The sequence below is a fragment of the Peromyscus leucopus genome, chromosome 23 (genome assembly GCF_004664715.2).
Source record: "Peromyscus leucopus breed LL Stock chromosome 23, UCI_PerLeu_2.1, whole genome shotgun sequence".
NCBI classification, from domain to species: domain Eukaryota; kingdom Metazoa; phylum Chordata; class Mammalia; order Rodentia; family Cricetidae; genus Peromyscus; species Peromyscus leucopus.
Window position 1 is genome coordinate 31,012,856 of NC_051082.1, and position 27,878 is coordinate 31,040,733.

Consider the following 27,878-nt stretch of genomic DNA (forward strand, 5'->3'; position numbering starts at 1 on the left):
CCTCCAAAGAAACAAACCAAGCAGTGCTGGGATAACGGCAGCTTCAGTGACGTGTTTGCCCTAAAAGCAGATCTGCGCTAGATCCCAGAACCCATAGTAAATCAAAGTGGGTGTGGTAGCGCATGTTCATAATCCCAGTGCTGGGATTACCAAAACAGGCAGCCAGGCAGCTACCTGGAGCGCGCTGGGGAGTGAGAGACCCTGCCTCAAAAAAAAAAACGAGCCAACAAAATAAAACAAAAATCTGAAGGACAGTGCCTAAGATTACCACGTTAGGCTGTCCTCTAGCTCTACATGAACGTATGCACAGCCACACACCTAAACAAAGGGACCCCGAACCTCCAGGAGCTAGGTGTGGGAGAGGGTCACCCCAGCAGTCAGGTGTGGGACAGGGTCACCCCAGCAGAGTCAGGTGTGGGAGAAGGTCACCCCAGCAGTCAGGTATGGGAGAGGGTCACCCCAGCAGAGTCAGGTGTGGGAGAGGGTCACCCCAGCAGTCAGGTGTGGGAGAGGTCATCCCAGCAGTCAGGTGTGGGACAGGGTCACCCCAGCAGTCAGGTGTGGGAGAGGGTCACCCCAGTGGAGTCAGGTGTGGGAGAGGGTCACCCCAGCAGAGTCAGGTGTGGGAGGTCACCCCAGCAGTCAGGTGTGAGAGGGGGTCACCCCAGTGGAGTCAGGTGTGGGAGAGGGTCACCCCAGCAGTCAGGTATGGGAGAAGGTCACCCCAGTGGAGTCAGGGGTGGGACAGGGTCACCCCAGCAGAGTCAGGGGTTGGAGAGGGTCACCCCAGCAGTCAGGTGTGGGAGAGGGTCACCCCAGCAGTCAGGTGTGGGAGAGGGTCACCCCAGGTATTCAGAAGTCGAGGCAAGAGCATCACTTGAGTCCAGGAGTCTGAAGCTGGTAATCTTGGGAAAACAAACAACAAACCCTCTTTGTATTGTTGGAGATGGAGCACTCAACAATAATGCAGACTCCCACTGGCATTGGAAGGGGCAACCTAGTGCACGCAGGAAACTAGTATAAGGCAGTAAGTAAAACCAATCGGCTAGAAATGCATGTGGTATTGAATTAGATCAGGAGATGCATGGTCTGTGTGCTGGGGATATGTGTTGCTGTGACTGATTGATAAATAAAGCTGCATTGGCCTATGGCAGGGCAAGATGGAGCCAGGGGGAAAATTCTGATAGTGAGAGGAGAAAGGGGAGGAAGGAGACACCAGCCTCCGCCAGGAGAAGATGTGAAAATACTGGTAAGCCATGGCCATGTGGCAATTAGATTAATAGAAATGGGTTAAGTTATAAGAGCTAGTTAGCAAGAAGCCTGAGCCATAGACCATACAGTTTGTAAATAATATAGGCCTCTGTGTGTTTGCTTGTCCGAGCAGCTGCGGGATGGGCGGGACACAGGAAAACTTTGGACTACAGGCTGAGACACACTTTTCCAATCGGAGCTCTGAGCCAGTAGGTGGTAGGCAGTCAGTCAGCCCCTGGCTGCAGGGTGAACCCCCTTGGGCATCTCTAGGTGCAGGTCCTCCCCAAGCCCTGATTAAAATGAAACTAAAGGGCTCAGGTAGCAGCAACGAGCCCAACCAGAGGGGCTTTCCTTCCCTACCGGCTATCCATCTGCTCCATTATCCTGGCCCTCTGAAGAAATCACACGTAAAGTGACTGGTTCTCCGCTACAGGGACATCATTCCCTGCTACAGGGACATCATTCCCTGCTACAGGGACATCATTCCCTGCTACTACGTGCACAGGCGCGTTAGGAGACACCATCAATTATCAGCAGTGTTAGTGGTGGCGGCCAGGCGGCAAGGGATGCTTGCTAAGGCCCATGCTGCCAGGCCCTTCATGAGTCTGAAACAGTGTGAGCGGCTTAGAATCAAGGAAATAATAAAGATAGACAACACAAACAAAATCAGTGTGACAGACAGCAAGAATGCACATCAAGGGTATCTGAAGCCTCCCCTCCATAAAAGCAACGGGAAGACTGGAGAAATCGTCAGAACCAACCGCTTCTGAATTCCGGAAACCAGGCGAAAGGTTGTAGTGGTCTCAAAAGCATTTATTTAAGATGGGTGGTTGGGGAGCTGGTGAGATGGCTTGAGCCGTGCAAACCTAAAGATCTGAGTTCGGATCCCCAGAACCTACGTAAAAGCCTGGCACAGGAAGGGGGTGTGTGTCACCAGAAATGAGCAAGGCCAGCTAGCCCGGTCACTGTAGAGGACGAAGAGACAGACCCTGTCTGAATCAAGGTCAGAGGTGAGGCCCAACACCTGAGGCTGTCCTCTGGCTCCACACGTGTACTGTAGCACGTCTGGACACTTGCTGGGCCTCGTTACTAGCCTGAGCTCCTCAGCTGCATGCCAGACTGGAAAGCTGTAGGCCTTTAGTAGCAACGAGAGAGATGACCAGCAGGTCACAGCACCTTCAACAGCCCCATGCTCAGAAGTGTCATTCATGGACCTGTCTATGGTTTTCTAGAAGACTCCACTTGTACGGCTGCCCAGCAGATCAGCTCAGCACTGGCCCAGTAAAAACAGCCCAGCCACCACAGCAGCTTTTGTTAAAAGTTGAGCTGCTGGTGGTGATGCATGCCTTTAATCTCAGCACTAGAAGGCAGAGGCAGCAAATCTGAGTTTGAGGCCAGCCTGGCCCACAGAATGAGTTCCAGGACAGCCAGGGCTACACAGAGAAACCCTGTCTTGAAAAACAAAACAACAACCTCCCTAACCCCCAAAACTTCTGTCTGGATTGCAGGGGGTGGGGGAGAGCTTGGTAACATAGACCTGTAATGCTTAGGAGGCTGAGATCACAAGTTCAAGGCTGGTCAGGGCAACAGAGTAAATTCAAAGCCAGTATGGGCTCTTATTGCCTGGGGTACACAGTAGGAACCTGCTTCAAAACACCCGAAGCTCAGTGAGTTGACACATGACAATACATAAACCGTCCAGTGCTCGGAACACAATGAGGAGTCAGAGAAACAAGTGAGGCCCCGCACAGGAAAAGACACACTCCAGGGAAACTGACTGAAGGAGGCCTCAGCACCGGACAAAAAGGCAATGACTGAAATTCCAAGGACTAAAGGAGACCATGTCTGAGCAACTGAAGGCAAACAGAGACTACATCTCGCTAGCAACCACTGACGAAGAAACACAGAGCCTACAGAGAAACCCCCGAGCTGAGGAGCACGGTGAATGAAACGGAAAACTCAGTGATCTCGACAGCAGAGCACAGACAGCGGTCGGCACACTCCAGAGACAGGCAGGCTGCTTGAGATGATCATTTCTTCCTAAGAGACTGAAGCAATGAAAACTGGTTCTGAATCTGGCCATAAACCAGCACTCAAGCACACAACTTATTTGCCCCCAAATAAGCATCTGCATGACCCTTCGTTTGGATGTGAGGTGTGGGAGGTGGTAGGAGAGACTAGAAAGGAGATGTGCTCTGCAGATGGTGTTGCTTGGCAACACCTCACAATATGACTGCTGGATCATACATATTTAGTACAACACAAAGGAATCCAACATTAGTTCTGAGACCAATAAGAAGCCTACTATGAAGGTGCCCATTACAGTACTTTGTATGCTAACGGACGCCTGCGGTGACGGAGACACGGGGTGGACAGCCGTGTCACATGCTTTTCCAGGCTCTAGCTGGCCCACTTCCTTGGCCCCTGTGTTAGACGACATTAGCTTGGGTTCAGGCAGCTTCTCAGCATCTCTCCACATTTCTCAAGGTTTAGAAACTTCCTTTCCCCTTCAGGGGGGAAATTCACCCCGCAACCTTGCATATGCTGAGCCAGCCTGCGACTCTGCTGGGCCTCACCCTCAGCTCTGGGTCAACAAAAACGTGACCTTCTCAATCCCCAGACCTCAGTTTCTCACTTTTCCAATTATTTCTAACGAATAAATCGGATGCCTTTAGAATGCTGTTCTCTTGGAACAGAATCCACACGTCCAGTCACGTGCCTATGAAATGCTGACTGCTCCCTACAGCAGAGCAGTGACCAGACTCCACCGTAGAGTATGTGGCACACACAAGGCAGCAAAGTTGAAGCCTAACCACGCATTACTAACTAGCTCTAATCTTCATGCACTGTGGAAGGACCACGTCAATCTCCTTTAGCTCCGTGATTTTATGTGTCACTCTACAGGAGACCTGTGATGCACCTGAACCCGCATGGTGTGCAATGCACGTGACCAATGCTGGCCAGAGTCAACATGACCACAAGTTGTTTCAACTGGTGTTGGAAACAAACACGTGTATTTCTGCTGCCTTCTGTGAGTCTGCAGACATGAGTTATTTACTTATCATGTGTGTGAGTGCGTGTATTATGTGTGGGGGCCCATGAGGAGGTCAGAGGACAACCTGCAGGGGTCAGTTCTCTCCTTCCACCCTGTGGGTTCCAGGGATCAGACTCAGGTCATCAGGCTGAATGGTAAGTGCCTCTAATCAATGAGCATGGCACCAGCTCAGGTCTATATATTTTATTTCAGAGGTCAAGTCTTACTAAAATCAAATTGTAAAACTCACCAACTAGTCGTACAAATAAATTACCTAACATTTTAAACAAATGTTTATTAGAACAAAGATCACCCCAAACTATTTATTTTTCTAATTCATACTTCTTATTCAGCCAAGCTTCTCAACACAGACATTGAAACAGCCAGCTTGTTTCCACACCTTCCCCAACAGAATGACGGCGTTCACTGTCTGTGAGCTGCTGTTCTGTGGTGTAGTAGGCCTTCACCACTCTGTCTGTCTGTTTTGTTCCAAACAGGTGCTCACTGTCTGGACCAGAGCTCACAGAGATCTGCCCACCGAAATCGTGTGCAACCTCAAACACCTTCAGCACTCTTAGTTAGTTAGACTGACTCCAATGGACCAGCCATGCATAAGGTTCTAGTACGAACCTTCATGTACCATTTTTCCTGGTATTGATTTTTTTTCCTTAGGAAAATAAACTAGACAAAAGAATGTTTGCATTTAGTTTCTTTTTTTAATGCCAAACTCCCTTGTAAAAGGAATCTCATATTATTACCTGTCACCCATTTGAGTTTAAATTGCATGGTATGAAGAAGAAAATATTACTAAATGGTACTTGTACACTGTGGCTTTCACACTCATGCTTGAGATGTATTATTAAATACAGACCAATGCGACTTATTTATTGAATCTTTTACTTGATTGGTTCATGCATTTACTGATGCTTTATTTTTTACTGTTTTTAATTTTTGGAGACAAAGTCTCACCATGTAGCCCAGGGAGAACTCAAACTCTCAATCCCCCTGCCTCAGCATCTCATGTTGGGATTATAGGCACGAGGCACCCTCCTGACCCAAACGTTTGACTGTCTGTTGGAGTCACCCTTTCCAACATTTCCTCAGTTCCCGTGTCTCCTCTGTGCTTACCTGTTTTTAAGGTGTGCCTCTAGGTCACAGCGCTGCATCACATCTTGGCACACGGAAGAAAACGGACACAGAACCAGTAATTTGTCTAGGAGTTTATGGACCAGGATGCTGGATTTCTTACACAGCTTGAAATGAAGTCTCTTGCGGTCCAGGGGACAGAAATCTTTGTCTTGCAGGAAGTTTCTGAGGCACTTGTGGCAGAACGTGTGTCCGCAAGGCGTGTCGAGCGGCTGCAGCAGGGGCTGAAGGCAGATGTGGCAGACGAGGTCGTCGTCCACTTCGCCCTGGTAGTTGTACAGGTGGTTTTCTCTTGCCCAGTGCTGCTGGCCACACTCAAAACACAGGGGGTCCAGGGAGGAGGCCGCGGAGGCCTGCTCCACGGGCGCCATCTCATCACTGGCTGTTCCCATTGTGAGTCGGCGGTGCTTGCAGGCTCATGGGTCCAACGTCGGGATCGCGTGTGTGACTAAAGCCAAGCACAGACAAACAGAAACAGTGCTGATCAGGACAGAGGAAAGGACCGGTAAAATATCAGACGAGTTTTCCGTAAAAAACAAGTTTACTGGAAACAAAATAGTAATAAATAATAAAGGAAATTAATTTGACAGCTGAGTGACCATGATTCACTCTGCCGAGGTGTGAACAAGGAGAGACCTGGTGAGCCAAAGCAAAGGCACCATGTGTCACCCAGAGCAACTTAAGAACAGCCGACTTCCTCTACTGACTGGAGCCCTCCCCTCACATCCCACTGTCCACTGGGAATCGCAAGGCTAATTAATCAATTACGCTGCCTTGCTCTACTGAGTGGATCCCCCCCACACACACACTGTCCACTGGGAATCTCAAGGCTAATCAATCCCCCAGTGCACCAACAGTGTGGCTTTCTCTTCTCACTTACACCACCTTGGTCTGCTTGAACTGAGTCCTCTACAGCCTCTAATAAAGGCAGTGTTTCTTAAATGCAGTCAAGGATAATTCTGTTTGTCAGCTAAAAATAAATCTTTGTTCCACACTATAGGAAAAATTCATTTCAAAACATGTATGATTTGAATAATCATAATAATGCCAAATAAAGGGAAAGTCACATCCCACAGCATATAAAAATAACATCTGTGCAAACTCTCTAAACACTTCTTACACCCAAGGAAATAATGCTGCAATTCAATTAAACAGATGAAAGGTTATAAATTAGACCAGTCTTGTTAGTCTACACTTAGTTACACACTTGTTCATGTGTAACAGAGCAGCTAGCTGGGTGTGCATGCCTTCGCTCTTTCCACACCCCCATCTGGAGGTGAGGCTCGAATGTAGGTGAGGATGCTGTCCTGCTGAAGGTCTTTGCCCTTCCTGCTAAGGCACTGAGGGTTAAAAATGCACCTGCAAAGGCGGCAGCAGCAGCTCCCTGCCTCCCTTCTGCAGATAGCAGCAGAGCCCCCAAAGATGCTGACCAGTGAACGCAGGCAGGAGGGCCAGAGAGGACAGCTACGGAAACCCTTCCTGAAAACTGCACCTGATGAACACCCTAAGACCTCAAGTCAAGCACCAGATGTGATAAGACTGCAGGAGAGAAGGAGAAATTGGCATTTAATTCTGTAAAACAAAACAAAACAAACAAACAAACGAACCAATCCGGCACTTGTGAGTTGTGACAGGAAGTATCAGTCAGAGGAGGGATGCCGGTGTGGGATAAGGGCATCTCAGGAGAGATGTACACCACAGAAGGCAGGGTGGCCAGAGGGCACACAGCACAGCCAGGCAACAGGAAGCGGGTAAGACATCTCGGCTAAGAACACGCTTGGGCAATCTAAACCTGAGAGCCTTCCCCAAGAACAGAAAGAACGGCACCACATGGGCTCTACAGTGTCTGCGCCAGTGTTTGCTATCTGAAAAGACATTTATTTACTGTGCACAGAAATGCGCGCGCGTGCGCGTGCACGTGTGTACAAATTCACAAAAGGGTACATGTAGAGATCAAAGAACAACTTGTGGGAGTCAATTTTCTTTTTTCTTTTTCGAGACAGGGTTTCTCTGTGTAGTTTTGGAGCCTGTCCTGGATCTCACTCTGTAGATCAGGCTGGCCTCGAACTCACCCGGCGGGAGTCAGTGTTCTTTACCCATGTGGACCCTGGAGACTAAACTCAGGTTTCCAAGCTTGAGGCAGATGCCTTCACCTGCTGAGCCATCCTGCTGGCCCCATAACTGATATTTTATTATGTACAGTATTCATTTTGAAAACAACATAAAGGTGGGCAGAGTAGCACACGCTCATAATCCTACCACCTGGGAGACTGAGGCAAGTTCAAAGCCAGCCTGGACTACACGGGAAGACCATATGTCAAACACACCTACATTAACAAATAAAAACAAACACCAGCATTCTAAGAGATTTAACAAGAACGGCCGTGGGCTGGGAGCAGGATTCAGGCAGGACAGTTTGACCTGACCTCAGATAAATCATCCTCTGAAAACTAGTAAAAAATAGTCGTCTCGACCCTCGCTCCTTCCGTACTGACACCCGACAGCAAAGACTTCCTGTGGTGGCTGTGAGTCTTGTTCTTCATCCCGACAGGGCAGCTCTTCTCTCAGTGTAGGGAGCATGGGACGAAGGAAAGCCTTCCTGACTCGGGAGCCCCAGCCTCTTGGTTCCCAGTGTCCCTGGTCTGCAGGAACACTCACGCAAGCTTTGCTCTTTGATGTGACAGTGCTTATTCTAAGTCTCTCCTCCTCCTCACGACACTGTATGGTACTGCTGGCCTCCCACATAATGACTAAGAAAACTCTTAAGACCATTGTGTTTTAGCTGTTCCCTAAGCCTCTAAATACCTTCAGTTCCTTATTTTCATTTTCTCACAGCATTTTTTCATGAGGAAAATTAACACAGTAACAACTGCATTGTCTCTACTCACCAAACGCGTCTTTACCGCCACGGAATAAACACTCACTCCAAACTGAACTCGGCACAAGCAGTCGGGAGCACAGAGTGGGCTGCGGGCAGGGGTCAGGTCCTTGCTGGCCACTGAGCAGACTCAGGACCTCACTCATGTCTCTGCCTGCCAGGTGCTGGCAATGGCCGTCTGAAGAGCAGTGAGCACTGTAGGCCCTCCCGAGGCATCAGCTAAGAAGAACAAAGCTGCAGACCCAGCCTGTCCTTTGCTCTAACAACTTATACCAACAATTCACAATTACTAGGAAAAGAAAACCCAAGTTCTTCCTCACTTCCAAAGGGTGGAGGGTGAACCACGTGATTTCAGCAAGAGAAGCACTTCATGCGGTGAGTTTTGAGCAAAGGAAAGCGGCCTGGCCCCTCTTCCCAATTCCTACTGCTCCCAGTCTGCCAGCCTAGCAGGTGCCTGGCCTCCCCTTTGTGAGTGCACTAGGAGCCTTACCCCCTACTCAGGGCTCAGGCCACCTGTCTGCGTGTCCCTTAAGGGCCCCTGCGCTGGGAGCCTGGTCCCAGCGTCATGGTGTGGGGAGTGCCTGGTGAATGCGGTCAGATCACTGAGGACACACCCTGGGAAGAGTTGGACACCATCCTCACAAAGACCCTGGCTAGTTCCCACAGAAGTGAGTGCGTCCACGGACAAGCCTGGTCTGGAAGTTCTCTGGTTCCCACCTCATCATGTCACCGACTTCCTGTCCTTTCTCTACTGTTCTGTAACCGGGGCCACACAGATAGGGCTATTTCTCTTGAACCTTTTCTGCCTTTATAAAGTAGTCAGTTTCAAGGATTTTGTTACAATCACAGAAAGCAGACTTAAGGGTTTTTTTTTGTCTTACTGCTAGGTCTACCACAGAGGAAACAGCCCAGTGCATGCTGAAGAAGGGCTGGAGATGGGGCAATGGTTAAGAGTCTTCCTGCTCTGGCCGAGTTCCTGGCTCTGTCCCCACCCACCCAGCCGGTGGCTCTGAGGCCCTCTTCTGGCCTCTGCAGAAACTGCACACACATAGGCAAACATCTGTAGGCCTTGTGACTCACCACGGCCCAGCACCTAAGAAAACCGTCTCCTCTCACCCGCCTGGCAGATTCTTTCTCAGCAGCCCCCCTCTGTGAGCCTCCTCTGGGAATCCTGCCAGCTCTTGGTGGACCCTCTCCCCGTCAGCTCTTGCTCTTCACACACCTTCATCTTAACAACTTCTATACGGTGTGTTCACTTGTGTGTCTCATCTCTTTCTGGAGGGAAAGGCAGTGTCTTTTTTTTTTTTTTTTAACTTTTTGGGTAATTTTTACTAAATTGGTGGACAGTTTCAGACATTCTGATTTCTCTCTCTCCCACCCTTTTTATCTCCCTCCCATTCTGTAATCCCCACCCCTCCCTACCAGTCCCCTTCCCACATCCCTGTTTTCGCTTCATTTTGTGACCCACTGAGTTTACCCAGGGTCATCTGTGTTTAGAACTGTCCACTGGCGCCTGGGTGGCTCACCAGTGACACACAGTTAAAGGCATCAGCTGCACCTCCCCGGAATCCCTCAGTAGCCACAGCTCTGCAGGGAGGGGTGAGCCCGTGAGCCCCTCCGCAGTCCAGGGCTGACTGCTGGCAGGCCCCATCCGCTGCAGGCCCATTGCAGGCAGCCACAGCGCCCGGAAATCCTGACTGCACGGAGGTGTGATGCAGAGAGAGCATTTCACAGCCGCCTTCTCCGTCGCCTGGCTCTTACAGGCTTTCCCTTTCCCCTTCCCCTTCCGCAATGTCCCCCGAGCCTTTAAGAAGGAAGGGGTGGTATAAACATCCTGTTTAGGGATGAGCACTCAACTGTCCCTCTGGGCACCTTGAGCAGACTTGTGTGTGCATTCACTGGCTTCGGACTCAAGGTGGGAGTGGCACTTGTCTGTGGCTGTAAACATAAACATTTAGAGGGCAGCCTGGTGCCATATCAGCTTTGCTGAACAACAGCCATTAAGTTCCCATTTCCACTTCTTGGCACATACTGTGCACTAAGAGAAAACTTATGTGAGCCTCAAGTGTGTGACTATACGGGAGGAAACTGTGGTTCCACAGAGCAATGAACATGCTCGAGCTGACCCTGCAATCCACAAACAAAGAACAAATAATAATGCGCTCCTGTATCGCAAAGGCTAAGAAAAATGTTCCCCATGAGGCCAACGCTGGGCTCTCCTTACAGCTCACACTGCAGGTCAGCTTTGACAGCTGCCTTTCATGAAGCAGCGATTGTGAAACTGTCTGACCTCAAAATCCCTTTAGCCACTCTGGAAGTTCAGCAGTGTAAGAACACAAAACCAAACATCACAACGACCCCGGGCCGCAGCTCCACACCCCTGTGCATCGCCGCAGAGAAGCCCAAACACTCGCTTCCCCAGAAACCTGCACAGGAACGGTCAAGTGCCTCCACCTGTACCAAGAGCAGATAGGAACGACCCGCAGACCCTCCAACAGCTGACCGGCTGAGCCAACCGTGACCCATTTGTACCACGCGCTACTACTCGGCAATCGAAAGGAACAGACACAACCCACTGCATCTCTAGACTAAGAGTGTCAGTGGGGTTGATACTGAAGTTACATTCGGCTGGGCAGCGGTGGTGCAGGCCTTTAACCCCAGCACTCGGGAGGCAGAGGCAGGCGGATCTCTGTGAGTTCGAGGCCAGCCTGGTCTACAGAGTGAGATCCAGGACAGGCTCCAAAGCTACACAGAGAAACCCTGTCTCGAGAAACCAAAAAGTAAGGTGTTAGGAAAGGGTTTGATCTTGGGAAAGGGGGGGTGGATGGTGCTTGCAGAGCACTGGCAGCTCTTTCAGAAGGGCCTGCCTCTTTTCAAAAGAATAAAAACTGAAAAGAGCAAAATGTTGGGATGAGCGCTGCCTGCTACGGGTCAGATCTTAGAATGTCCCTGAAAGGCCCGTGCCGCGGAGCTCGGCCCTCGGCGTGGCACTGGTGGACCACGGCCGGTCCTTTACAAGGTGTCTAGTGGTGCCCTGCCTTCGTCCCCTGCTTCCTCACCACCGCGCAAGCAAGCACTTCTGCTCTGCCCAGAGTGAGTCGCAGCCAGAAGTCTAGCTGTGAAAGGTTCAAAGACTGAAGTAACCACCTCAGGCGTTTGCATGGTAACAGTGAACTGAACGAGCCGCACTGGTGGAGGAGGCCTTCTCTCTCGATCTGAAGACGCTCTGGATCCTCGGCTGCAGACAATTAGTTAGCATGTCATATGGGGGCTCCCGATACCGTCTACCCCTTACCGCCCTCTATCCTACCACGTGGTACTAAGAACTGGAAGCCATCAACTTTAAGTTCTGACAATTCCACACTTGGAGTTTTCTTCTGTACACAAAACTTATCTCCTGTCCCTTTCAGCAATCATTTCAAGTATCTGAAAAATCATTTTAGACTTATTCTTAAGTTGCTACTTGTCATTAGATGTATCCCTATTTAATAATCTACAAAATTACTAAACAAAGATGCTAGACACTCTGAACCTGAAGGCAGCTCTCTGCCAGCTGGGTAACTAGGTCACTGCATAGCGAGTTTTTTCACTCACCACATTGATCAAGCGTCCACTGAGTGATACTCTAGAGTCCAGGTACCCTGGAGCCCTGGCTTCCTGTCCTTAAACATCAGCTGTGCCCAGACAGTTCTGGATCATACTCACAAACACACTCCACAGCAATTTAAGCAGTTTTTATATTTATCACCACCATTAGTGTGTGTGCACTCGCGCACGTGTAAGCACACAGATGCACTTGTACCGAAACAAACGTGTGGCGGTCAGAGGAAGTTTGAGAATCAGTCTTCCCTTCCACCTTTGGATCTGGGTATTGCACTCAAGGCTTTCCTTCACTCAAGAGCTCCTGAACCAGCCATCTTACCAGCCTGCTCCACAGCAATTTAATTCAGAAATGTTTACCGTTTCATTCATTTTTAAAGGACTATATTTACTTTTTATGTGTCTGAGTTGTGTGCCTGGTGCCCAGAGGCCAGAGGGCTTTGGATCTCCTTGAGCTGGAGTTACAGGTGGCTGTTAGCTACCATGTTGGTGCTGGGAAGTGGATCTGTCTGTGTCCTCCAGAAAAGTAGCCAGTGCTCTTAACCACTGAAGGATCTCTCCAGCCTCATTTGTGTATCTTTACAAAGATTTATCTGGAGCTGAAGTTCAAACTCAGCTACATACTGAGTTTGAGGTTAGTCTTCTACACACTAGATCTTATCTTTGAAAAACAAAAATAAACACAAAGACTGTCTCTGTGGAAAGAACTCCACTGCAGAGAAGCCTACAGCATATAGCTCCTCCCCAGGGCACGCCTCGCCAGTCTGCTGAACAGTGGCATTCCTAACATCTCAGAGAATGCCACAGACTCACGAGCATCATATGATACACAAGCAACGGGGACATGAGGGAGTTATGGCATCGGCACCTTGGTTTTATTGCTGTTATCAGCAGAGGTGGAACACAGGTATTTAAATGCTGCTTCAAATACACTCAAAGGCAAGGGCTCAGATTTTAACAAATGAAAGCTTTCAAATGCTTTACTCTAAGAAGAAATCCTTTAAAAATTAACTTCAAGTGACTGATAAACTACTTTCAAAGATTTTCCCAATTTCTACTTTCTATAATTTTGGGTCAAAATTACCCAAGGCAAGAAAGGTCATCAAGAAAGGACCGATAGGAGTTAGGGCCTAGATCAAACTTCAGCTGTCACTCACTCGCCACTGATGCCTGTAAACCTCAGCCTCTCCCCGTGAAGCAGAGCCGGCATCCTAGGAGATCACTATGGAGTGCCCCGTCACCATCACAAAGCATCTAAGGATTAAGTTAACACCAAGTTCCTGATGGGGGAGATGATGGAGTGCTGGGCAACCACGCTGTCCCACCAGACTGGTGACTAGGAGGCTCAGGCGGGGCTCCCCAGCTCCTTCACACCTTTACCTGCAGAGGAGCCACCAATCTAGAGGCACCGAGTCACTCACAGATGGAGCTCATGACTCTAGACTGTGCTTTGGGCACACACTCCTTCCTCTCTGTGGGTCCCAGAGCAGGGCGCAGCTTTCTTTACCGCTACCCACGGTCGCGTTCACCAGAGGACTGAGCCAAGTCCAGTCTGCGTGGCTTCTCTTTCTTGTGCTTTTTCTATTGCCCGGAAACACCTGACCTGAAAATTCCTGTTTTCACAAGTAAGAGCCACACACTACAGGAGAGGTGGGCACACTGCCTGGCACGCCAGTGTTTGCACTACAGCAGTGAGATGCGCCAAGACTGCAAACAAACACAATTTCCTCAGCCCGCCGTAGCAGCGCTCACCTGTAATCCCAGCACTCGGGAGGTGGATCTCCGTGAGTTCAAGGCCAGTCTGGTCTACAGAGTGATTTCCAGCCAAAGCTGCATACAGTGAGACTTTGTCTTGAAAAAAAATGTAATAGTAATGATAATGATAATAATAATGATGCTGATAATAATAATACACAATTTTCTCTCCTGCTTCAGTTAAAGTGCTTGGTAGGAGATACAGCTGCAATGGTCTCAAAACACAATCTCAACACAGGTGATTGCAGCAGAATAAAGAGAAGGGTTTCTATGGCGGAATTTACCAGTCCACCTCACATTTTCCATAAAAAGTACCAGAGCCACAGAAGAGCAAACCTGCCCCAGCACACACAGGAGTCAGCAGGGCGGCACTTCTCTGCAGTCAGAGCCTCACACGGAAACTCGTGAGGTGCAACTAAACCCGTCAGGACCGCTCACGGTGGCAATGTCGGTAACAAAGTTACATTCAGACTTCATTACCCTATGGGCAAAGCCTCAACGTAAATGCTAGTTTTCAAGGCGAATCAAAGGCACTGAAAATTAAAAGAACAGACTTATGCTATTCAGTTTGTTCCAGTTAAAGCTTACTACAGATGGAAATTATTGGATCAAAATGGCTTTGGGGCAGACTTCAAAGGCATCACCGTGATTCTCCACAGTAAACAGCCAAGGGGCTCAGGTCAGGGACCCTGCAAGCCTGGTACTTACTCTGAAAGATTCACAGGTGCCACCAGAGGGCCTTTGGATGAGGGAAATGGGCGGTTGGAGCCACAGCTCTAAGGCTGGGACAGAAAATCCTCACACAGTTCAGCACCCATGCAGACACACCACAGACACAACATCCTTTCAAAATACACTTGGCTGATGCTCCGTGATCGGAATAGGACATTCGCTGTCAGACCAGAAATACAAAGAGGATGTATGCACTCCAATTATATTGATTTCTCAATTTCAGAACCCAATCAAAACCCTAGGTTTTGTGCTATCATTCACAAATGACTACACCAATTTACTTTTCTGACAGTTCCACTAGGTAACTTTCACAACCAAAACATATTCAAAAGCAAAATATTTGTCTCTCCCTCCTCTCTGCACCCCCTCCTCCCACTTACTCGGGATTTACGAAGAATCCCTGGTCTGTTGTGGTGGTGAACAGCAGAAGTACCAGGATTGGAAGGCTCAGAGGAAGGACTGTAAGTTCAAGGCTGGTTTAAGCTGGAAAGCAAGCCCTGCCTCAAATGCCCCCTCCCCTAACAAACCAACCCAGACTCTCCTGGGGCCTCTGGTTCAGTACTCATAAAGACTTAAACAACCGAAAACTCTCGTCTTTGTGAAGTCTACATCTGGGTAGAGATAAATGAAATACACATTTTGTCACTTTTTCACTGCTGGATTAGAGCGAGCAGGGCCTTGTACACACACGTTCTTACCGTTGAACTCTATGCCTAGCTGCAAACTCGAGCATTTCAGAACACACAAAAGCAAGGAAAACAGAACCCTAGAAGGGCAGTGAGTTTTGGACAGGGTAGTCAGGCAGGCACTCAGTTACATTTCTTTTGGACTGAAAAACAATAAACAAAACAAGTTGCCGGACATTCACACGGGCCGGCCACTATTAACTTGTCCGGGTGCTTTACCTGCAGTGTGTCTGTCTGTGCGCTGCATGTGTTTGGTGTGTGGGTGGAGGCCAGAAGAGGGCACTGGGTTTCCTGGAACTGGAGTGACAAACTCTTGTGAGCTGCCTGCCATGTGAGCGCTGGAATCAAATCTGGGTCCTCTGCAAGGGCAGCCAGTCTTAAGCCATCTCTCTAGGGCCAGAAAAATACTTTTCAAGGATAAAATTTACAAGTATCAACACAAAAGCAACCAGGATTGAAACATTGTGGAAAAAGCACACACTGCTCACAGGAATCAAAGTTGTGCTTACTATCTAGAGCAGTGGTTCTCAACCGTCCTAACGCTGTGACCCTTTAAACATTCCCTCACGTTGTGGTGACCCCCCAACCATAAAATGATTTTTGTTGCTACTTCGTAACTGTAATTTTGCTACTGTTACGACCATAATGTAAAGATCTGATATGCAGGATCTCTGACAGGTGACCCCCATGCAAAGGTCATCCCACTCTCCAAAGAGTCACAACCCACAGCTGAGAACCACCAATCTAGAAGGTATTCTGTGTAATGTAAATTCTTTTTACTCTGGCCTGGTTCTTTGAGGGTTTTGTTTTGTTTTGTTTTGGCATGCTGTGTTTTTAGTTTGTCCCCAGAAAGGAATTGGCTAGCACTCACAAAAGAGTGAGTAGGTAACTCCGGAACTAAAAGTGTGGCCTAATAAAGTCAGCAGAATTGAGGAGAGAAGGAGGGGGGCACAAGCGGCCATTCAACTTCTGTCCACATTATGACATCCACGACCCCAATCATGTGGTGGCTGGTGGAGAACCCTTTGGGTAGAATGGAGACTCTTACATGCAAGCCTAACATTCCAGAAATATTGGGATGCAATGAAGGAGGGAGAAGGGTAACCTTGAGGAAGAACATGGTCATTTTGAAGTTGTAATTTAGGTGACCAGAAAGAAGCCACCAAAGAAAGTTGGGATAAAAGACAGCTAGCTAGAGAGATGGGGTATTAAACCAGGGCTGAGCGAGGCGGCCTGAGACTACACAGGGACCTAAGAGCAAAGCTTTATTTGAGGGGAGGAGCACGGTGTGCTGTGGTGGGTGAGAGGCCACCATGTCCCATTTCCTCCCCTAGTTCGTGATTTCTCCGACACGTGTAACTTCTCAGAGAACTGTCTCTGCCCCAGCTCCTCTCTGCGGAGTCTCCGGAGCTGACTCCAGGAGCGGCTGCTTTCACCACACCATCAAAACTCTGTGTCAAGGTCAGTGAATTCCACGTCGCTAAGTCCACTGCTTAATTCTCAGTCCTAATCTTATTTAACTGGCCTTGCCTGCAAGATTTGACCCAACTGATTATGTCCTCCTGCAAGAAATGCCTGTGTCTGGTCGCTCCAAGTCACGTGCTCCTTTTCTCTCCAGCCACAGTGGCTGGTTTTCCTTGGCTTCCTCTTCATCTCCAACACTGGACACTAGACGGAAACTTACTTACACTCTCTTTCGGGAAATTCCCTAGCCTAATGATCAGTTTGGGCACCCCTCAGAAGTCCCAGTCATCCCCCTGCCTCTCCTCTGACCTCGGCCGGCAGACTTACCTGTCCAGCCAGTGTCTCTGGAGTTGTATGGGAACTTCGATTCCCATATCTGAATCCGAGCCTCCCCCTTAAATATGCTCTCTTTCAAACTTCTGTCTGTCTCTCAATTTCTACCTTCCCAGTTGAGTAGGCCAAAGATCTTGGAGTCACCTTTGACCCTTCTGCTGTCAGCAGATCATATCACTGTCAGCAGGAGAAAAAAAAATCACGCTGAATTCGCCTTCAAAATATGCTTGAAATTGAGTCATTTCTCATTATTTCAGCTCTGTCCATTACGGCTCAGTCTGCTTCATTTCATGCTTGGAATCCTTCAGGAGGCTTCCAATTGCTTTTACCTTTACCCTTCAGTTTATTCTCAACACAGAGCGATCTGTTAAGAGTAAAAGCCAGTGTTGTCAATCCCTGCAAGGTCACCTTTGTTGTAGAACATTATTTTAAGGTGTGTTACTTTTGTTTATGTGGCATTTGTTTAACTCTGTGAAGCTGTGTTACTGTGCCTGTCTAAAACACCTGATGGTCTAATAAAGAGCTGAACGGCCAATAGCAAGGCAGGAGAAAGGATGGGCGAGGCTGACGGGCAGAGAGAATAAATAGAAGGAGAACTCTGGGAGGAAAAAAAAGTAGTCAGAGAAGGAGGAGGACGTCAGGGGCCAGCCACACAGCCAGTCTCGGAGTGAAAGTAAGATTAAACAGAAGTAAGAGAAGGTAAAAGCCCAGAGGCAAGACAGGTTAAAGTTAAGAAAAGCTGGCTAGCAACAAGCCAAGCTAAAGCCAAACGTTTATAATTAAGAATAAGCCTCCATGTGTGATTTATCTGGGAGCTGGGTGGTGGCCCCTGAAAAAGAAAAGACACCAACAACACACCTTGAGGCCTCTCTAGTTCTTGTTTCATTGCAAATAACAAATATATGTTCTCCAGCTAAGAGAATCAGCAGCCAGCATAAGAGAGCCTGCGTGCCCTCAAGACTAACAGGGACAATGGAAACTAGGAAACCAAGTTACAAAAATGATCACTCTGCTAACAGCTGAGCATCACGTAGCCTCCCAGACACAGCAGACAGTCACTAGCTTCGTTTACTCTCCGGCCACTCTGGGGCAGCCCCGAGTGCAGCATGTGGATGCTCGTGGGATAGACTTACGAGGACGCACTGTAGTGACCTTTGTCTTACCATAAAGACCACGTCCCAAGGCAGAGGTGTGATGAGAAGTGTGATCCATGAAGAAGCCTGACATAGTGACACCGGGGGACAAGGTCCCCGCACACCTGGGGAGGCTCTCCAAGGAGTGGAGTTGGGGAGATAACATTTGCTGAGGGCTCCCTGAGTTCTCCCTGTGTGCTCCTGACCACGCAGACTGAAGGTTCTGAAATCATGAGCTGAACGGTTCCTCTCTTAAGTCCTTTCTATCTGAAGCCTCAACTGGCTGCAGCAGGGCTGGGAGACTGGGAATGACTGAGACCATCCACCTGCCTTGTGGACCCCAAAGATGCGACACCACAGAGTCAAGTGTCTGGGATCAACCTGATCAGTGCTGCTTGCAGTGTGGGTCAGAGAAGCCTTTTCAGTGGGCAACTGTTACTGCAGAGGTGGATAACTGACCAGTGTGAACCCAGTGACCGGAGAAAGCTCGGGTCTACACAGGCCATCCCCAACCCCCCACGGCTCAGGAGGGGTGAGTGGTGTGGACCATCTTCCCGACACACTGCGGGTGCTGTCCTCCTGAACTCACGGCAGGTGGGATTACTTGTACAAGCCCACACAGTTGGGTCCCTCAGTCCTCCAGGATGGAGGGAAGGGCGGCTCCCAGGCTCTGCCCTCCCCCCTAAGGACCTATGGGCAGTTAAAGGTTGATGGGAAAAGGTAAGCCTTTTTTTCAGGGCCTTGGATATCGGTGAGGCACTCACGCTCCTGTAAGTAATCCTGCACCCAGGCTGACGTAAGTCACCTTCCTGAGCTCACTGGTCACCAAATGAGCAGAAGACATACATGCAAGTAGGTGGAAAGCTGACTAGGAAGGGAAGAGAACCAGTGTGGGTGGGCGGGGACAAGGGAAGGGCATGAAGATTACCAAAATATATTAAACACATGCATCAAATATCACAACTAAACCAATTATCATGTACAATTAACATAAGCTAATAAAAATTAAAACAATGAAAATTATTTTAATAGAACTTAACAAATATAGGAGGAAAGTGAGTATTTAACAACTTTTTTCAAACTAAAATTTTATACTTTGGACTTCAAACTCAAGAAACATCTATCCAAATATTTAAACATCCACACTTTGGTTAACAATGGGAGAAAATAACATCTGAAGACTACTACAGAAATCCTGGCAATCTTTTGGTTACTGTTTCCACGGAAACACCAGGATGAAGAAAACATAACATGGAATGTGGTCTTAAGACCACTTCATCTTGTTTCATCCTATCAGTTAACTCGCACGGTACATGGCAGGAACAGAAATTAAGTGCTAGAACATTCACAGCTCATTCAACAAATATTTGTTGATTATATGCTGCAGGCCAGGCACTAAGCTTGGAGATAGGGTTACCCTGGCTAAACAAAGAGTCCCTGCCCTCACAGACTAGTCTGGTACAGAGACTTTAATTAGTCAGTGATACACAGGAAGATAATGTGAGGCACATACAATTTAAATTTTTCAGTAGCCACGTTAAGAAACAGATGGCATCCAATTACAATATGTAACAGTGCTTTAATCCAATATATCCAAAAGTATCAGTTACCATGTAATCAACATGTAAAAAGAATACTGAACTACCTTAATACTCTCTTCATGCTAGGATTCTGGAATCCAATTTTTTTTTTTTTTTTTTTTTTCAGACATTTCTTTGTATTTTTTTGAGTCATTGTAGCCAGCTGCTCGAACTCACAAGATCCCTGCTCTGCTGAGTGCTAGGATTAACGCCCAGCTTGGAATCCAATTTTTATTTAAATTTTTTTATAGATTTTTTTTTAATTTTATGTGTGTTAATGTTTTGCCTGCATGCATATATGTGCATCATGTGAGTGCCTGTTGGATACCCTGAAACTGGGTTATGGATGGTTGAGAGCCACCATATGGGTGACTGGAATTGAACCTAGTCCTCTGCAAAAGCAACCCATGCTCTTAACTGCTGAGCCACCTCTCCAGCACCACACTGTTTATTTTATGCTTTTGAACTAGCTACAGTTCAAATACTGGAAAATCCTCTGTGGCTCTGCTACTGTCCTGGACAGAGCACAGAGTGAGAGACACCGTGCAGAGCAGGAAAAAGTCCTTCTTTCTTCAATAAATTCAAAATCGACCACTTAAGACAAGTGAAACCTATGGACATAGAAACTTAGACGCATACTGTCGAATTGTAAGTAGAAGGAAGCCTCGAGCAGCGCCACAGATGACGGCAGACTGCCTGGTGATTAATGTGTGCAGGGTTCTTGTTCAGTCTCATCTGCTAGGAGACCTGAGTAAGACTGCACATAAGATAAGCATGGCTGACTCAGCCGACTGCTTCCTCTGGGTTGGGTATGTGCATGGTAAGCGCAGTGTGGTGGCTGCTCCGGTGGTTTGGGAAATGCAGAGCCATGCCCTTGCTCGGCTTCCACTAACTCGCCAACACCCAGAATCGTAGCTCCCAACTCTACAGTTTGGCTTGGGTCATGGAGGCAACTTAAACCAACCTCTGAAGCTAGGTGCACGAGAAGCTTTAATGGGCCTGAGCCAGGTTACTTCCAAAGCAGGCCACCATGTTGCTTTTCCCAGAAGCACAAAGAACAGGGCATACTACAAAAATGGAAATCAAGGACCGTGGCTGGAGGTTCTACTTCAATCTCATCTCATGCCCAAACACACTCTACATACCAGGCACACCACACTGTACCATACGGGGCTTTTCTGAGCAGCCTACTAGTCAAAATCCTCAGAGAAGAATACAGAGTGAGTTCCCAGGTACTGGTCTAGGGACACAGACACAGACAGACACACAAACAACTCACTTCCATTTAAACATCGTCTTACTTCCTCTCCAATAACCCCAAAGTCTAAAGTTCATTTCCAAAGACTTAAGCATTCCCTCACTATTGGCACACTCGGACACCATACCAACTACTTCACCAGCGTCATTTCGTGTACTCACGCCTGTGAACAAGCCTTATGAAGTAGTACCATCATTTGACACATGAAGGTGAGGCTGTGAGGTGACAGGCCAGGTTGAAAGAGACTAGACGAGACTCAAGCCCTGGCTGATCCGATTCCTCGTCCATGTTCACGGGAAACTTCCCATTGTTCTCTTCCTTGTCCCTGTCACTAAAGAGAAGCCACGCCACAGCAAAGGGATGCAGCTGCAGAGAAGCCACATGGACGTAGGACACAGCTGGAGACCTCGGGAGGAAACTATGACAGTTCAAAGAGAGACATGTACTGATAAGCTGGGTGACACTGCTCGGTGATGTGCCTTCTCGGGCAGCTTATCATTTTATATAATCAGCAGTAGAAATAAGTTCTCAAAAATTCTCAGACAGGCATAAGTTCACATACTCAGGATAAACATCACCAAGGCAAAGAGAAACAAAACTTATAAAATAACAAACCCTTCATGAGCAAACGGGCCCATTGCTATTTTCCAAACAGCTTATGAGGAATGCCAACACACAAGGTATCTGGACTGGGGCCGCAGAGAAGATGCCGCAGTGGGCTAGGGAGTCAGGGTCTAGTGTCTTGACTGGAGTCCTGAGACAGGCTGCCCCCGGTTTTCTGTTTGTCCGTCAGTCCAGGGAGTCAGTGGCACCCATGGCTTACTACCACTTAAGCACTGGTGTTGATTTTCGGCTTCACCGCCTTCTCCAGCAACCCACCAGTCCCTGACATCTGTTCTTCATGGTCGAGGTGTGGCCATTCTAATCTAATCCTAGTCTAATCTATTCATGAGCACAGACTATACACTCTCTGCGATGAAGGCTTCCTTTACTCAGCAAGGGCTTTTGCTCTTGGTTTTTGAGGTTTCTCTTTGAGTCAGGATTGTAGTCCTGGCTGACCTGGAACAGATTATGTAGACCAGGTAGAGCTTGAACTCACAGAGCTCGGGGATGAACGGCACACCCACAATTCCCCCGTTCAGCAAATGTCTGAGATCTGCTATTTCTGACATTGGTCATGTGTCCCCCAGGTTGCCCAGGACTGCCCGTGACAACATGCTCCTCACAGACACATAGCTGGACGGTTTCCACTTTGGTGATTATGAACAAGAGCTTCATGAGCCGTCTTTCCCTTCTCCGGGGTGGCAGCTAAGGGTGGAGAGTGGATCACAGGACACACACTTAGTGTCCTAAGCAGAGTCTCTGTAACGCTGTTATATTTCCACGAGGGACTAAGCTTTGGTTGCTTCCTGTTCTCGGCCAGCATTTGATGTTGTCAGTCTTTTCAGTTTTAGCACTGTGTAACAGGCGGGCAATAGATAGTTTGATTACTTCTGAGTTGAATATTTCTTTAAGATCATATGACATAAGCATCATTATATAAAATATAAAGCAAAGAGAAATTATAACTTTTTAAAAAATTCTTTAAAAACTTTAAAAATACAACTCTCTTAGAATTGAAGCTAATAATTTTAACCAAGTTCTGGAGAAATGAGGCTAACACCTGATGCCAACCTTAAAATTAAAAAGCACCTTGGTACACCCACATATCTGAACAAAGCAGCAGAGTGCCCTGAAACCAAGGGGGAGCCCCTGCTGACTACATTACGGCCATTCTCAATCGGGCCTTACATAAGCGATGTCATTACAGAACCCAGTGGGTGACTGTCCAAATTAATAAAGTGCCATCTGCCCGGCAGCAAAGGGACAGCGACACCAGAGGTTGCACGAACCCCGACCTCTCTTTCCACACAGCCACCAACATTACCTGCCGAGGGGCAACGCACCCTCACTAGGTAAATTTAGTTTTTCTTCTACACAAACGTCAACACCTGAACACACAGTTCTAAGAAATGCCTGCTGACTAGCCTAATGGCATTATTACCACAGAACAATAAACTCTAATTCAGTTAAAAAAAAAAAAAAAACCTATTGCAATTACTATACTCCCAACTTTATTAGTATCACTTTGTAAACAGCCAATTTGTCTTTCCTACATTTTCTGAAATGTTTTCTTTTTCTAAAAACAAACCAACAAAACCTCAGACACAATTACCACCTATTTTCTGAGCTATTTCAACACATCTCGCTGCATGGTGCAAACGCCCCTAGCTTAGGAACACACACAGGCCAGTCCTACACACCACACGACTTCACGATCAGCAAGGCCAACTGTTTGCGCATGCTGGGACTCCGTTTCCATGTATCAGCTGCGTCAGTCTGACCCACACGCCACAGACGAAGGCTATGTAGACCAGCTCCAGAGCATAAGCTTCGGCAGCTTCTTTCAGGAAGTGGGACACAGTGAGGAAGCAGGCTGGCTGGGGCTGAGTGGAAGTCCTGACCCTAAAACCAGCACAGAAATCTCAGTCATAACATCACTGCACACACTAAGAATGTTCAGGAACTAAGAGTGGGGTCCAGAACACAGTATGAGCAGACAGGTTCTTCCTCTCCACTGCCTGTCTATAATGTGTCTGCAACACAACAAGCCTGCTGGTTTCTTTTGAAATATCACCCATGAAGATCTGAAGATCTGTTACCCAGTGTACTCTTGCTGGATTATTTCATGACAGAAAAAGTGAAATTTTCTGTTGCTCCACAAACCAATTGAGAAGGGAAGAAGGGAGCGGGGAGAGGGGCGGGGAGGGGGGGGGGAGGGGGCCTCGACAGAACCTCATCTAAGATGCTGGGGGTCTGCTGCACCTCTCCTGTGTGTGCTCCTATGCTGTCATTTGCTATGGAATTGGTGATGGAGCCGTCATGTGAACACAGCACCCGCAGGTGCACAGGTGAGGCCGTCATGTGAACACAGCACCCGCAGGTGCAGGTGAGGGAGCCGTCATGTGAACACAGCACCCGCAGGTGCACAGGTGAGGGAGCCGTCATGTGAACACAGCACCCGCAGGTGCACAGGTGAGGGAGCCGTCATGTGAACACAGCACCCGCAGGGCACAGGTGATCATGTGAACACAGCACCGCAGGTGCACAGGTGCCGTGAACACAGCACCCGCAGGTGCAGGTGAGAGCCGTCATGTGTGCACAGGTGAGGAGCCGTCAGCAGTGCGCAGGTGAGGAGCCGTCATGTGAACACAGCACCCGCAGGTGCACAGGTGAGGAGCCGTCATGTGAACACAGCACCCGCAGGTGTGACAGTGAACACAGCACCCCAGGTGAGTGAGTCATGTGAACCCGTCACACAGCACCCGCAGTGCACAGCTCCTCACCGTCATGTGTCTGAGCAAATGCACCGCAGGTGCACAGCTCCTCACAGTGTTGTGAGCAGCTTAACAGCAGCCCTCACTGACAGCCTCGGCCACAAAGCAGCAGCTGCTCTCCTTCTCCACTCACCAAGCCCCACTGCGGAATCAGGCAAGGAGCTAGAGCAGAGCGTAAAGAAGGCAGCTAGTCCAGACACAGGAGACGAGAGAACCCACATCCCCTGGCCATTTTCGTAGGACTTGGACTTTTCCCTCCTCTCTCTTTTTAAAAATATGTTTTGAAGTTGGGCAGTGGTGGCGCATGCCTTTAATCCCAGCACTCTGGAGGGAGAGGCAGGCGGATCTCTATGACTTTGAGGCCAGCCTGGTCTACAAAGTGAGTTCCAGGATAGCCAGGGCTACATTGAAAAACCCTACCTAGAAAAACCAAAAAGAGCCGGGCGTGGTGGCGCACGCCTTTAATCCCAGCACTCGGGAGGCAGAGGCAGGCGGATCTCTGTGAGTTCGAGGCCAGCCTGGGCTACCAAGTGAGCTCCAGGAAAGGCGCAAAGCTACACAGAGAAACCCTCTCTCAAAAAAAAAAAAAAAAAAAGAAAAAAAAAAGAAAAACCAAAAAGAAGAAAGAAGGGAGGGGGGAGGGTGATAGATAAATAGATAGATAGATAGATAGACAGACAGACAGACAGACAGACAGACAAGCTGGGCAGTGGTGGTGCCAGCCTTTGATCCCAGCACTCAACAGGCAGAGGCAGGCGGATCTCTGAGTTCGAGGCCAGCATAGTCTATAGAATGAGTTCCAGGACAGCCAGGGATATAGAGAAGCCCTGTCTCAGGGGTTAAAAAAAAAAATGAGGTAGGGTCTCACGTAGCCCTGGTTGGCCTTAAACTCACTCTGTAGCCAAGACTGGCCTTGAACTCCCGATCCTCCTGCCTCCACCTCTCCAATGCTGGGATTACAGGCGTGTGCCAACATGGCCAGTCAGGCTACTGGATTTAAACTAAACAATCACTCTGAGTTTCTTCTGGGAAATCATCTTGTTCTGAGATGCAGATTTTACACGTGGACCCTACCTCTTCACTGGCTAGCAATGTCCTTTCCAGCAAGGAGGAAAGACAGAGTTAAGAGTGTCTGAACCCTTCACTTCTCACACGGCCAGGACGGTGCAGGGGAAGACGGCCCTGGTAAAGCAGCCCTGGTTTCTAAGCACAGGCAGCTGCTTCACTGGTGTGAACTACAGACTGTGTCTAGCTTTCTCAACTCCAGTCCCTGTACAAAGCGCTGCCCTCCCAGGATGCCTCTGGCAGCTAGCTGGTGAAATGTAAAGCTTCTAGCTGAGGAGCAGCAATAGAGAAATCATAGAAATGGCAATCACTGTTATGATTAATACCAGCAGTTAGACACACCATATCTAGAACACTGACAAGGCCCAAGCCTTCCAGAGTGATACAGATGCATTTCTGAAAACATTCTTCCGCCCCCTCCAGAGCTGACATATTCGGACTGAATTTGGTGGAAGGGCCTCCTCCGAACAGGTACAAAACGGCGGCAGTCGACAGTGTGCCACCGAGAGCTACTCCGGGTGCCACGGCAGCACTGATGCTGAGGGGCCGGCGTGCAGGCTTGGTGAGCTCTGCGTAGCACACCAACACTTCAGATGTGCGGGGCCAAACGCATGATTGGTACTGTAAGAATCTCTAATAATCTGGCTTTTCAGGAGAATTTAAAACATGCCCAGAGCAGGTCTTTTCTCCCGTGACTGCACATATATAATGTCCCATTTTCTTCTGCGTTATCATCCAGATGACTGAATTTTTATGTGTTGTGTTCAGCGTTCCTCAGCCCGTTCTGAGACAGTCTCACTACCCAGTTCCGGCTGGCCTCAGCTGTGGCCTTGTGAGCCTCTTCCCTCAGGTTCCCTGAGTGCTCAGGACCACAAACAGTGCTGAGGTTACAGGTGTTGCCATTACCCTTGCCTTCAGCTCCCCTGAAAGAGAAGCGAGCACCTATGTGTGGTGGCCTGCACCTACACAGTCCCAGCACCCAGGAGGCTAAGGCAGAAGGACCACAAGTGGGAGGCTAGCCTGAGCTACACTGAGTCAAAGCAGTATGAGATATATTTGGTCTCAAAAGACCAAAAAGAGCTAGCATGCCCAAGACCATTGAGTTTAATTTCCAGTACTAACCCCCATACACCCCAAAAAAAGTTCAAGTAGTCATCTTTGTCTGTATCCACCAAAGAGAATCTCTACATGGTAGCACCTGCATGTTATAGAGAGAGAAACTCTGTTTTCAAAAGCAATGTAATTTAGTTGCGATCAGGAAACTAAAAGGTTTCCAAGTGAAATTTCAATAGGACATGCAATTAAAAAAAAAGTTGAGCTAATTTAAATCAAGTTACAAGATAACACGTTTTAAAACACCTACACATACAGAGATGTAGACGCAAGATGTCCTGCAGCGGAACAAGCCTGCTGGGTACAAAGGACCGCCTAACCGTGGTCACTCTGTGGGAAGGAAGTGGCTGGCTCAGGAGGGAGAATGAGACTCTTAAATACCTACCTATTTGTGCACACCGGCTTCTCATGTAATATACTGCAACAGGAGCAAAGGAGTGTGCACACAAAGAAACAAAACACAAACCGGCTGAAGTTGGCCTTATGTGGTTAGAATTAAAGACAAAGCAGTCGGGGATATCCACATCAAAAGAGTCCCCAGAACGATGAGAGTGTGGCGAGCCCTAGACCAGGCTACTTTATCACTGCTTCATCCCTTTGGGTCAACAATGAACATGTAAAACAAACCTAAATAGCAAGTGTCACATCCACTGGCAAAGTTACTTCATACTTAAAACTGGGAGACGTGCATTTTTCACAGGAGCTAAGTTTTTACTGGGTCTATTCAGAATGACAGAGGCATCTAGAATGGACGTATTTCTAAGAATCATTCAACGCACAGCTCTGACCACGCGAGCACTCGTACAGACAAAGTCATCTTTTGCTGGATTTACTTCTGCCCCCGCTGCCTGGGGAAATCTACTATCACCTCCTTTGTTTCTAAACCTGTACCAGGACGTCAGCTGATGAGTCATGGATCACGCTCGAAAGCCTCGTTACCAAAGACAGCAGAGCACAAACGTTTTACACATCAGTCTTAAGACAGTCTAAGTTACATGTCGCAGTTTCTACGCAGTGACATAGAGGAGCTCTAAGAAGTGAGAAACTTCAAAACAAACTGCAAGTTCAAGGACTCACAACATCGTTTTCCTTGTTCCCCACTAACCGGTGGGGCTTTGTTTTTCTTCATCCGTAAGACAAGATGAAGTACAGACAGACACAAACAACTCCCACCTTTAAGAGAGAGCTAAATTATTCAAGATTGACTTCCTCAAATGCCTGGCTTCTTCTCATTTCTTCAACCACGTCTCTTGAGTGGGGAAACCTCCAGGAGAGGGTGTGCAAGGGGAAGATGGGATGGGATGGGGGGCTGGGACTCAGCGGCAGAGCACTTGCCTAGAACGCACAAGGTCCTATGCTGGCTTCCACACACCACTCTCTGTGGCAGAGCTGCCTCCAAGGTTCCCTGTGAAAAAGACAAACCAGCCAACAGGAAGTGTGGAGACCACTACAGACTGCAGCTTCCACTAGGAG

At 48.3% G+C, this 27,878-nt stretch overlaps 1 protein-coding gene across 2 annotated transcripts in view; it reads right to left on the reverse strand.

Annotated features, from left to right (window-relative positions):
* Lnx2 (ligand of numb-protein X 2) overlaps nucleotides 1-27,878 on the reverse strand; it is a 63,748-nt gene that overhangs the window by 24,635 nt on the left and 11,235 nt on the right. For both annotated transcript variants that reach the window (XM_028878034.2, XM_028878036.2), the window contains exon 2: nucleotides 5,414-5,879. In XM_028878034.2, the coding sequence (XP_028733867.1) occupies nucleotides 5,414-5,823 (410 nt within the window). In that variant the 5' untranslated portion in view covers nucleotides 5,824-5,879. The remainder of the gene's footprint in view (nucleotides 1-5,413; nucleotides 5,880-27,878) is intronic.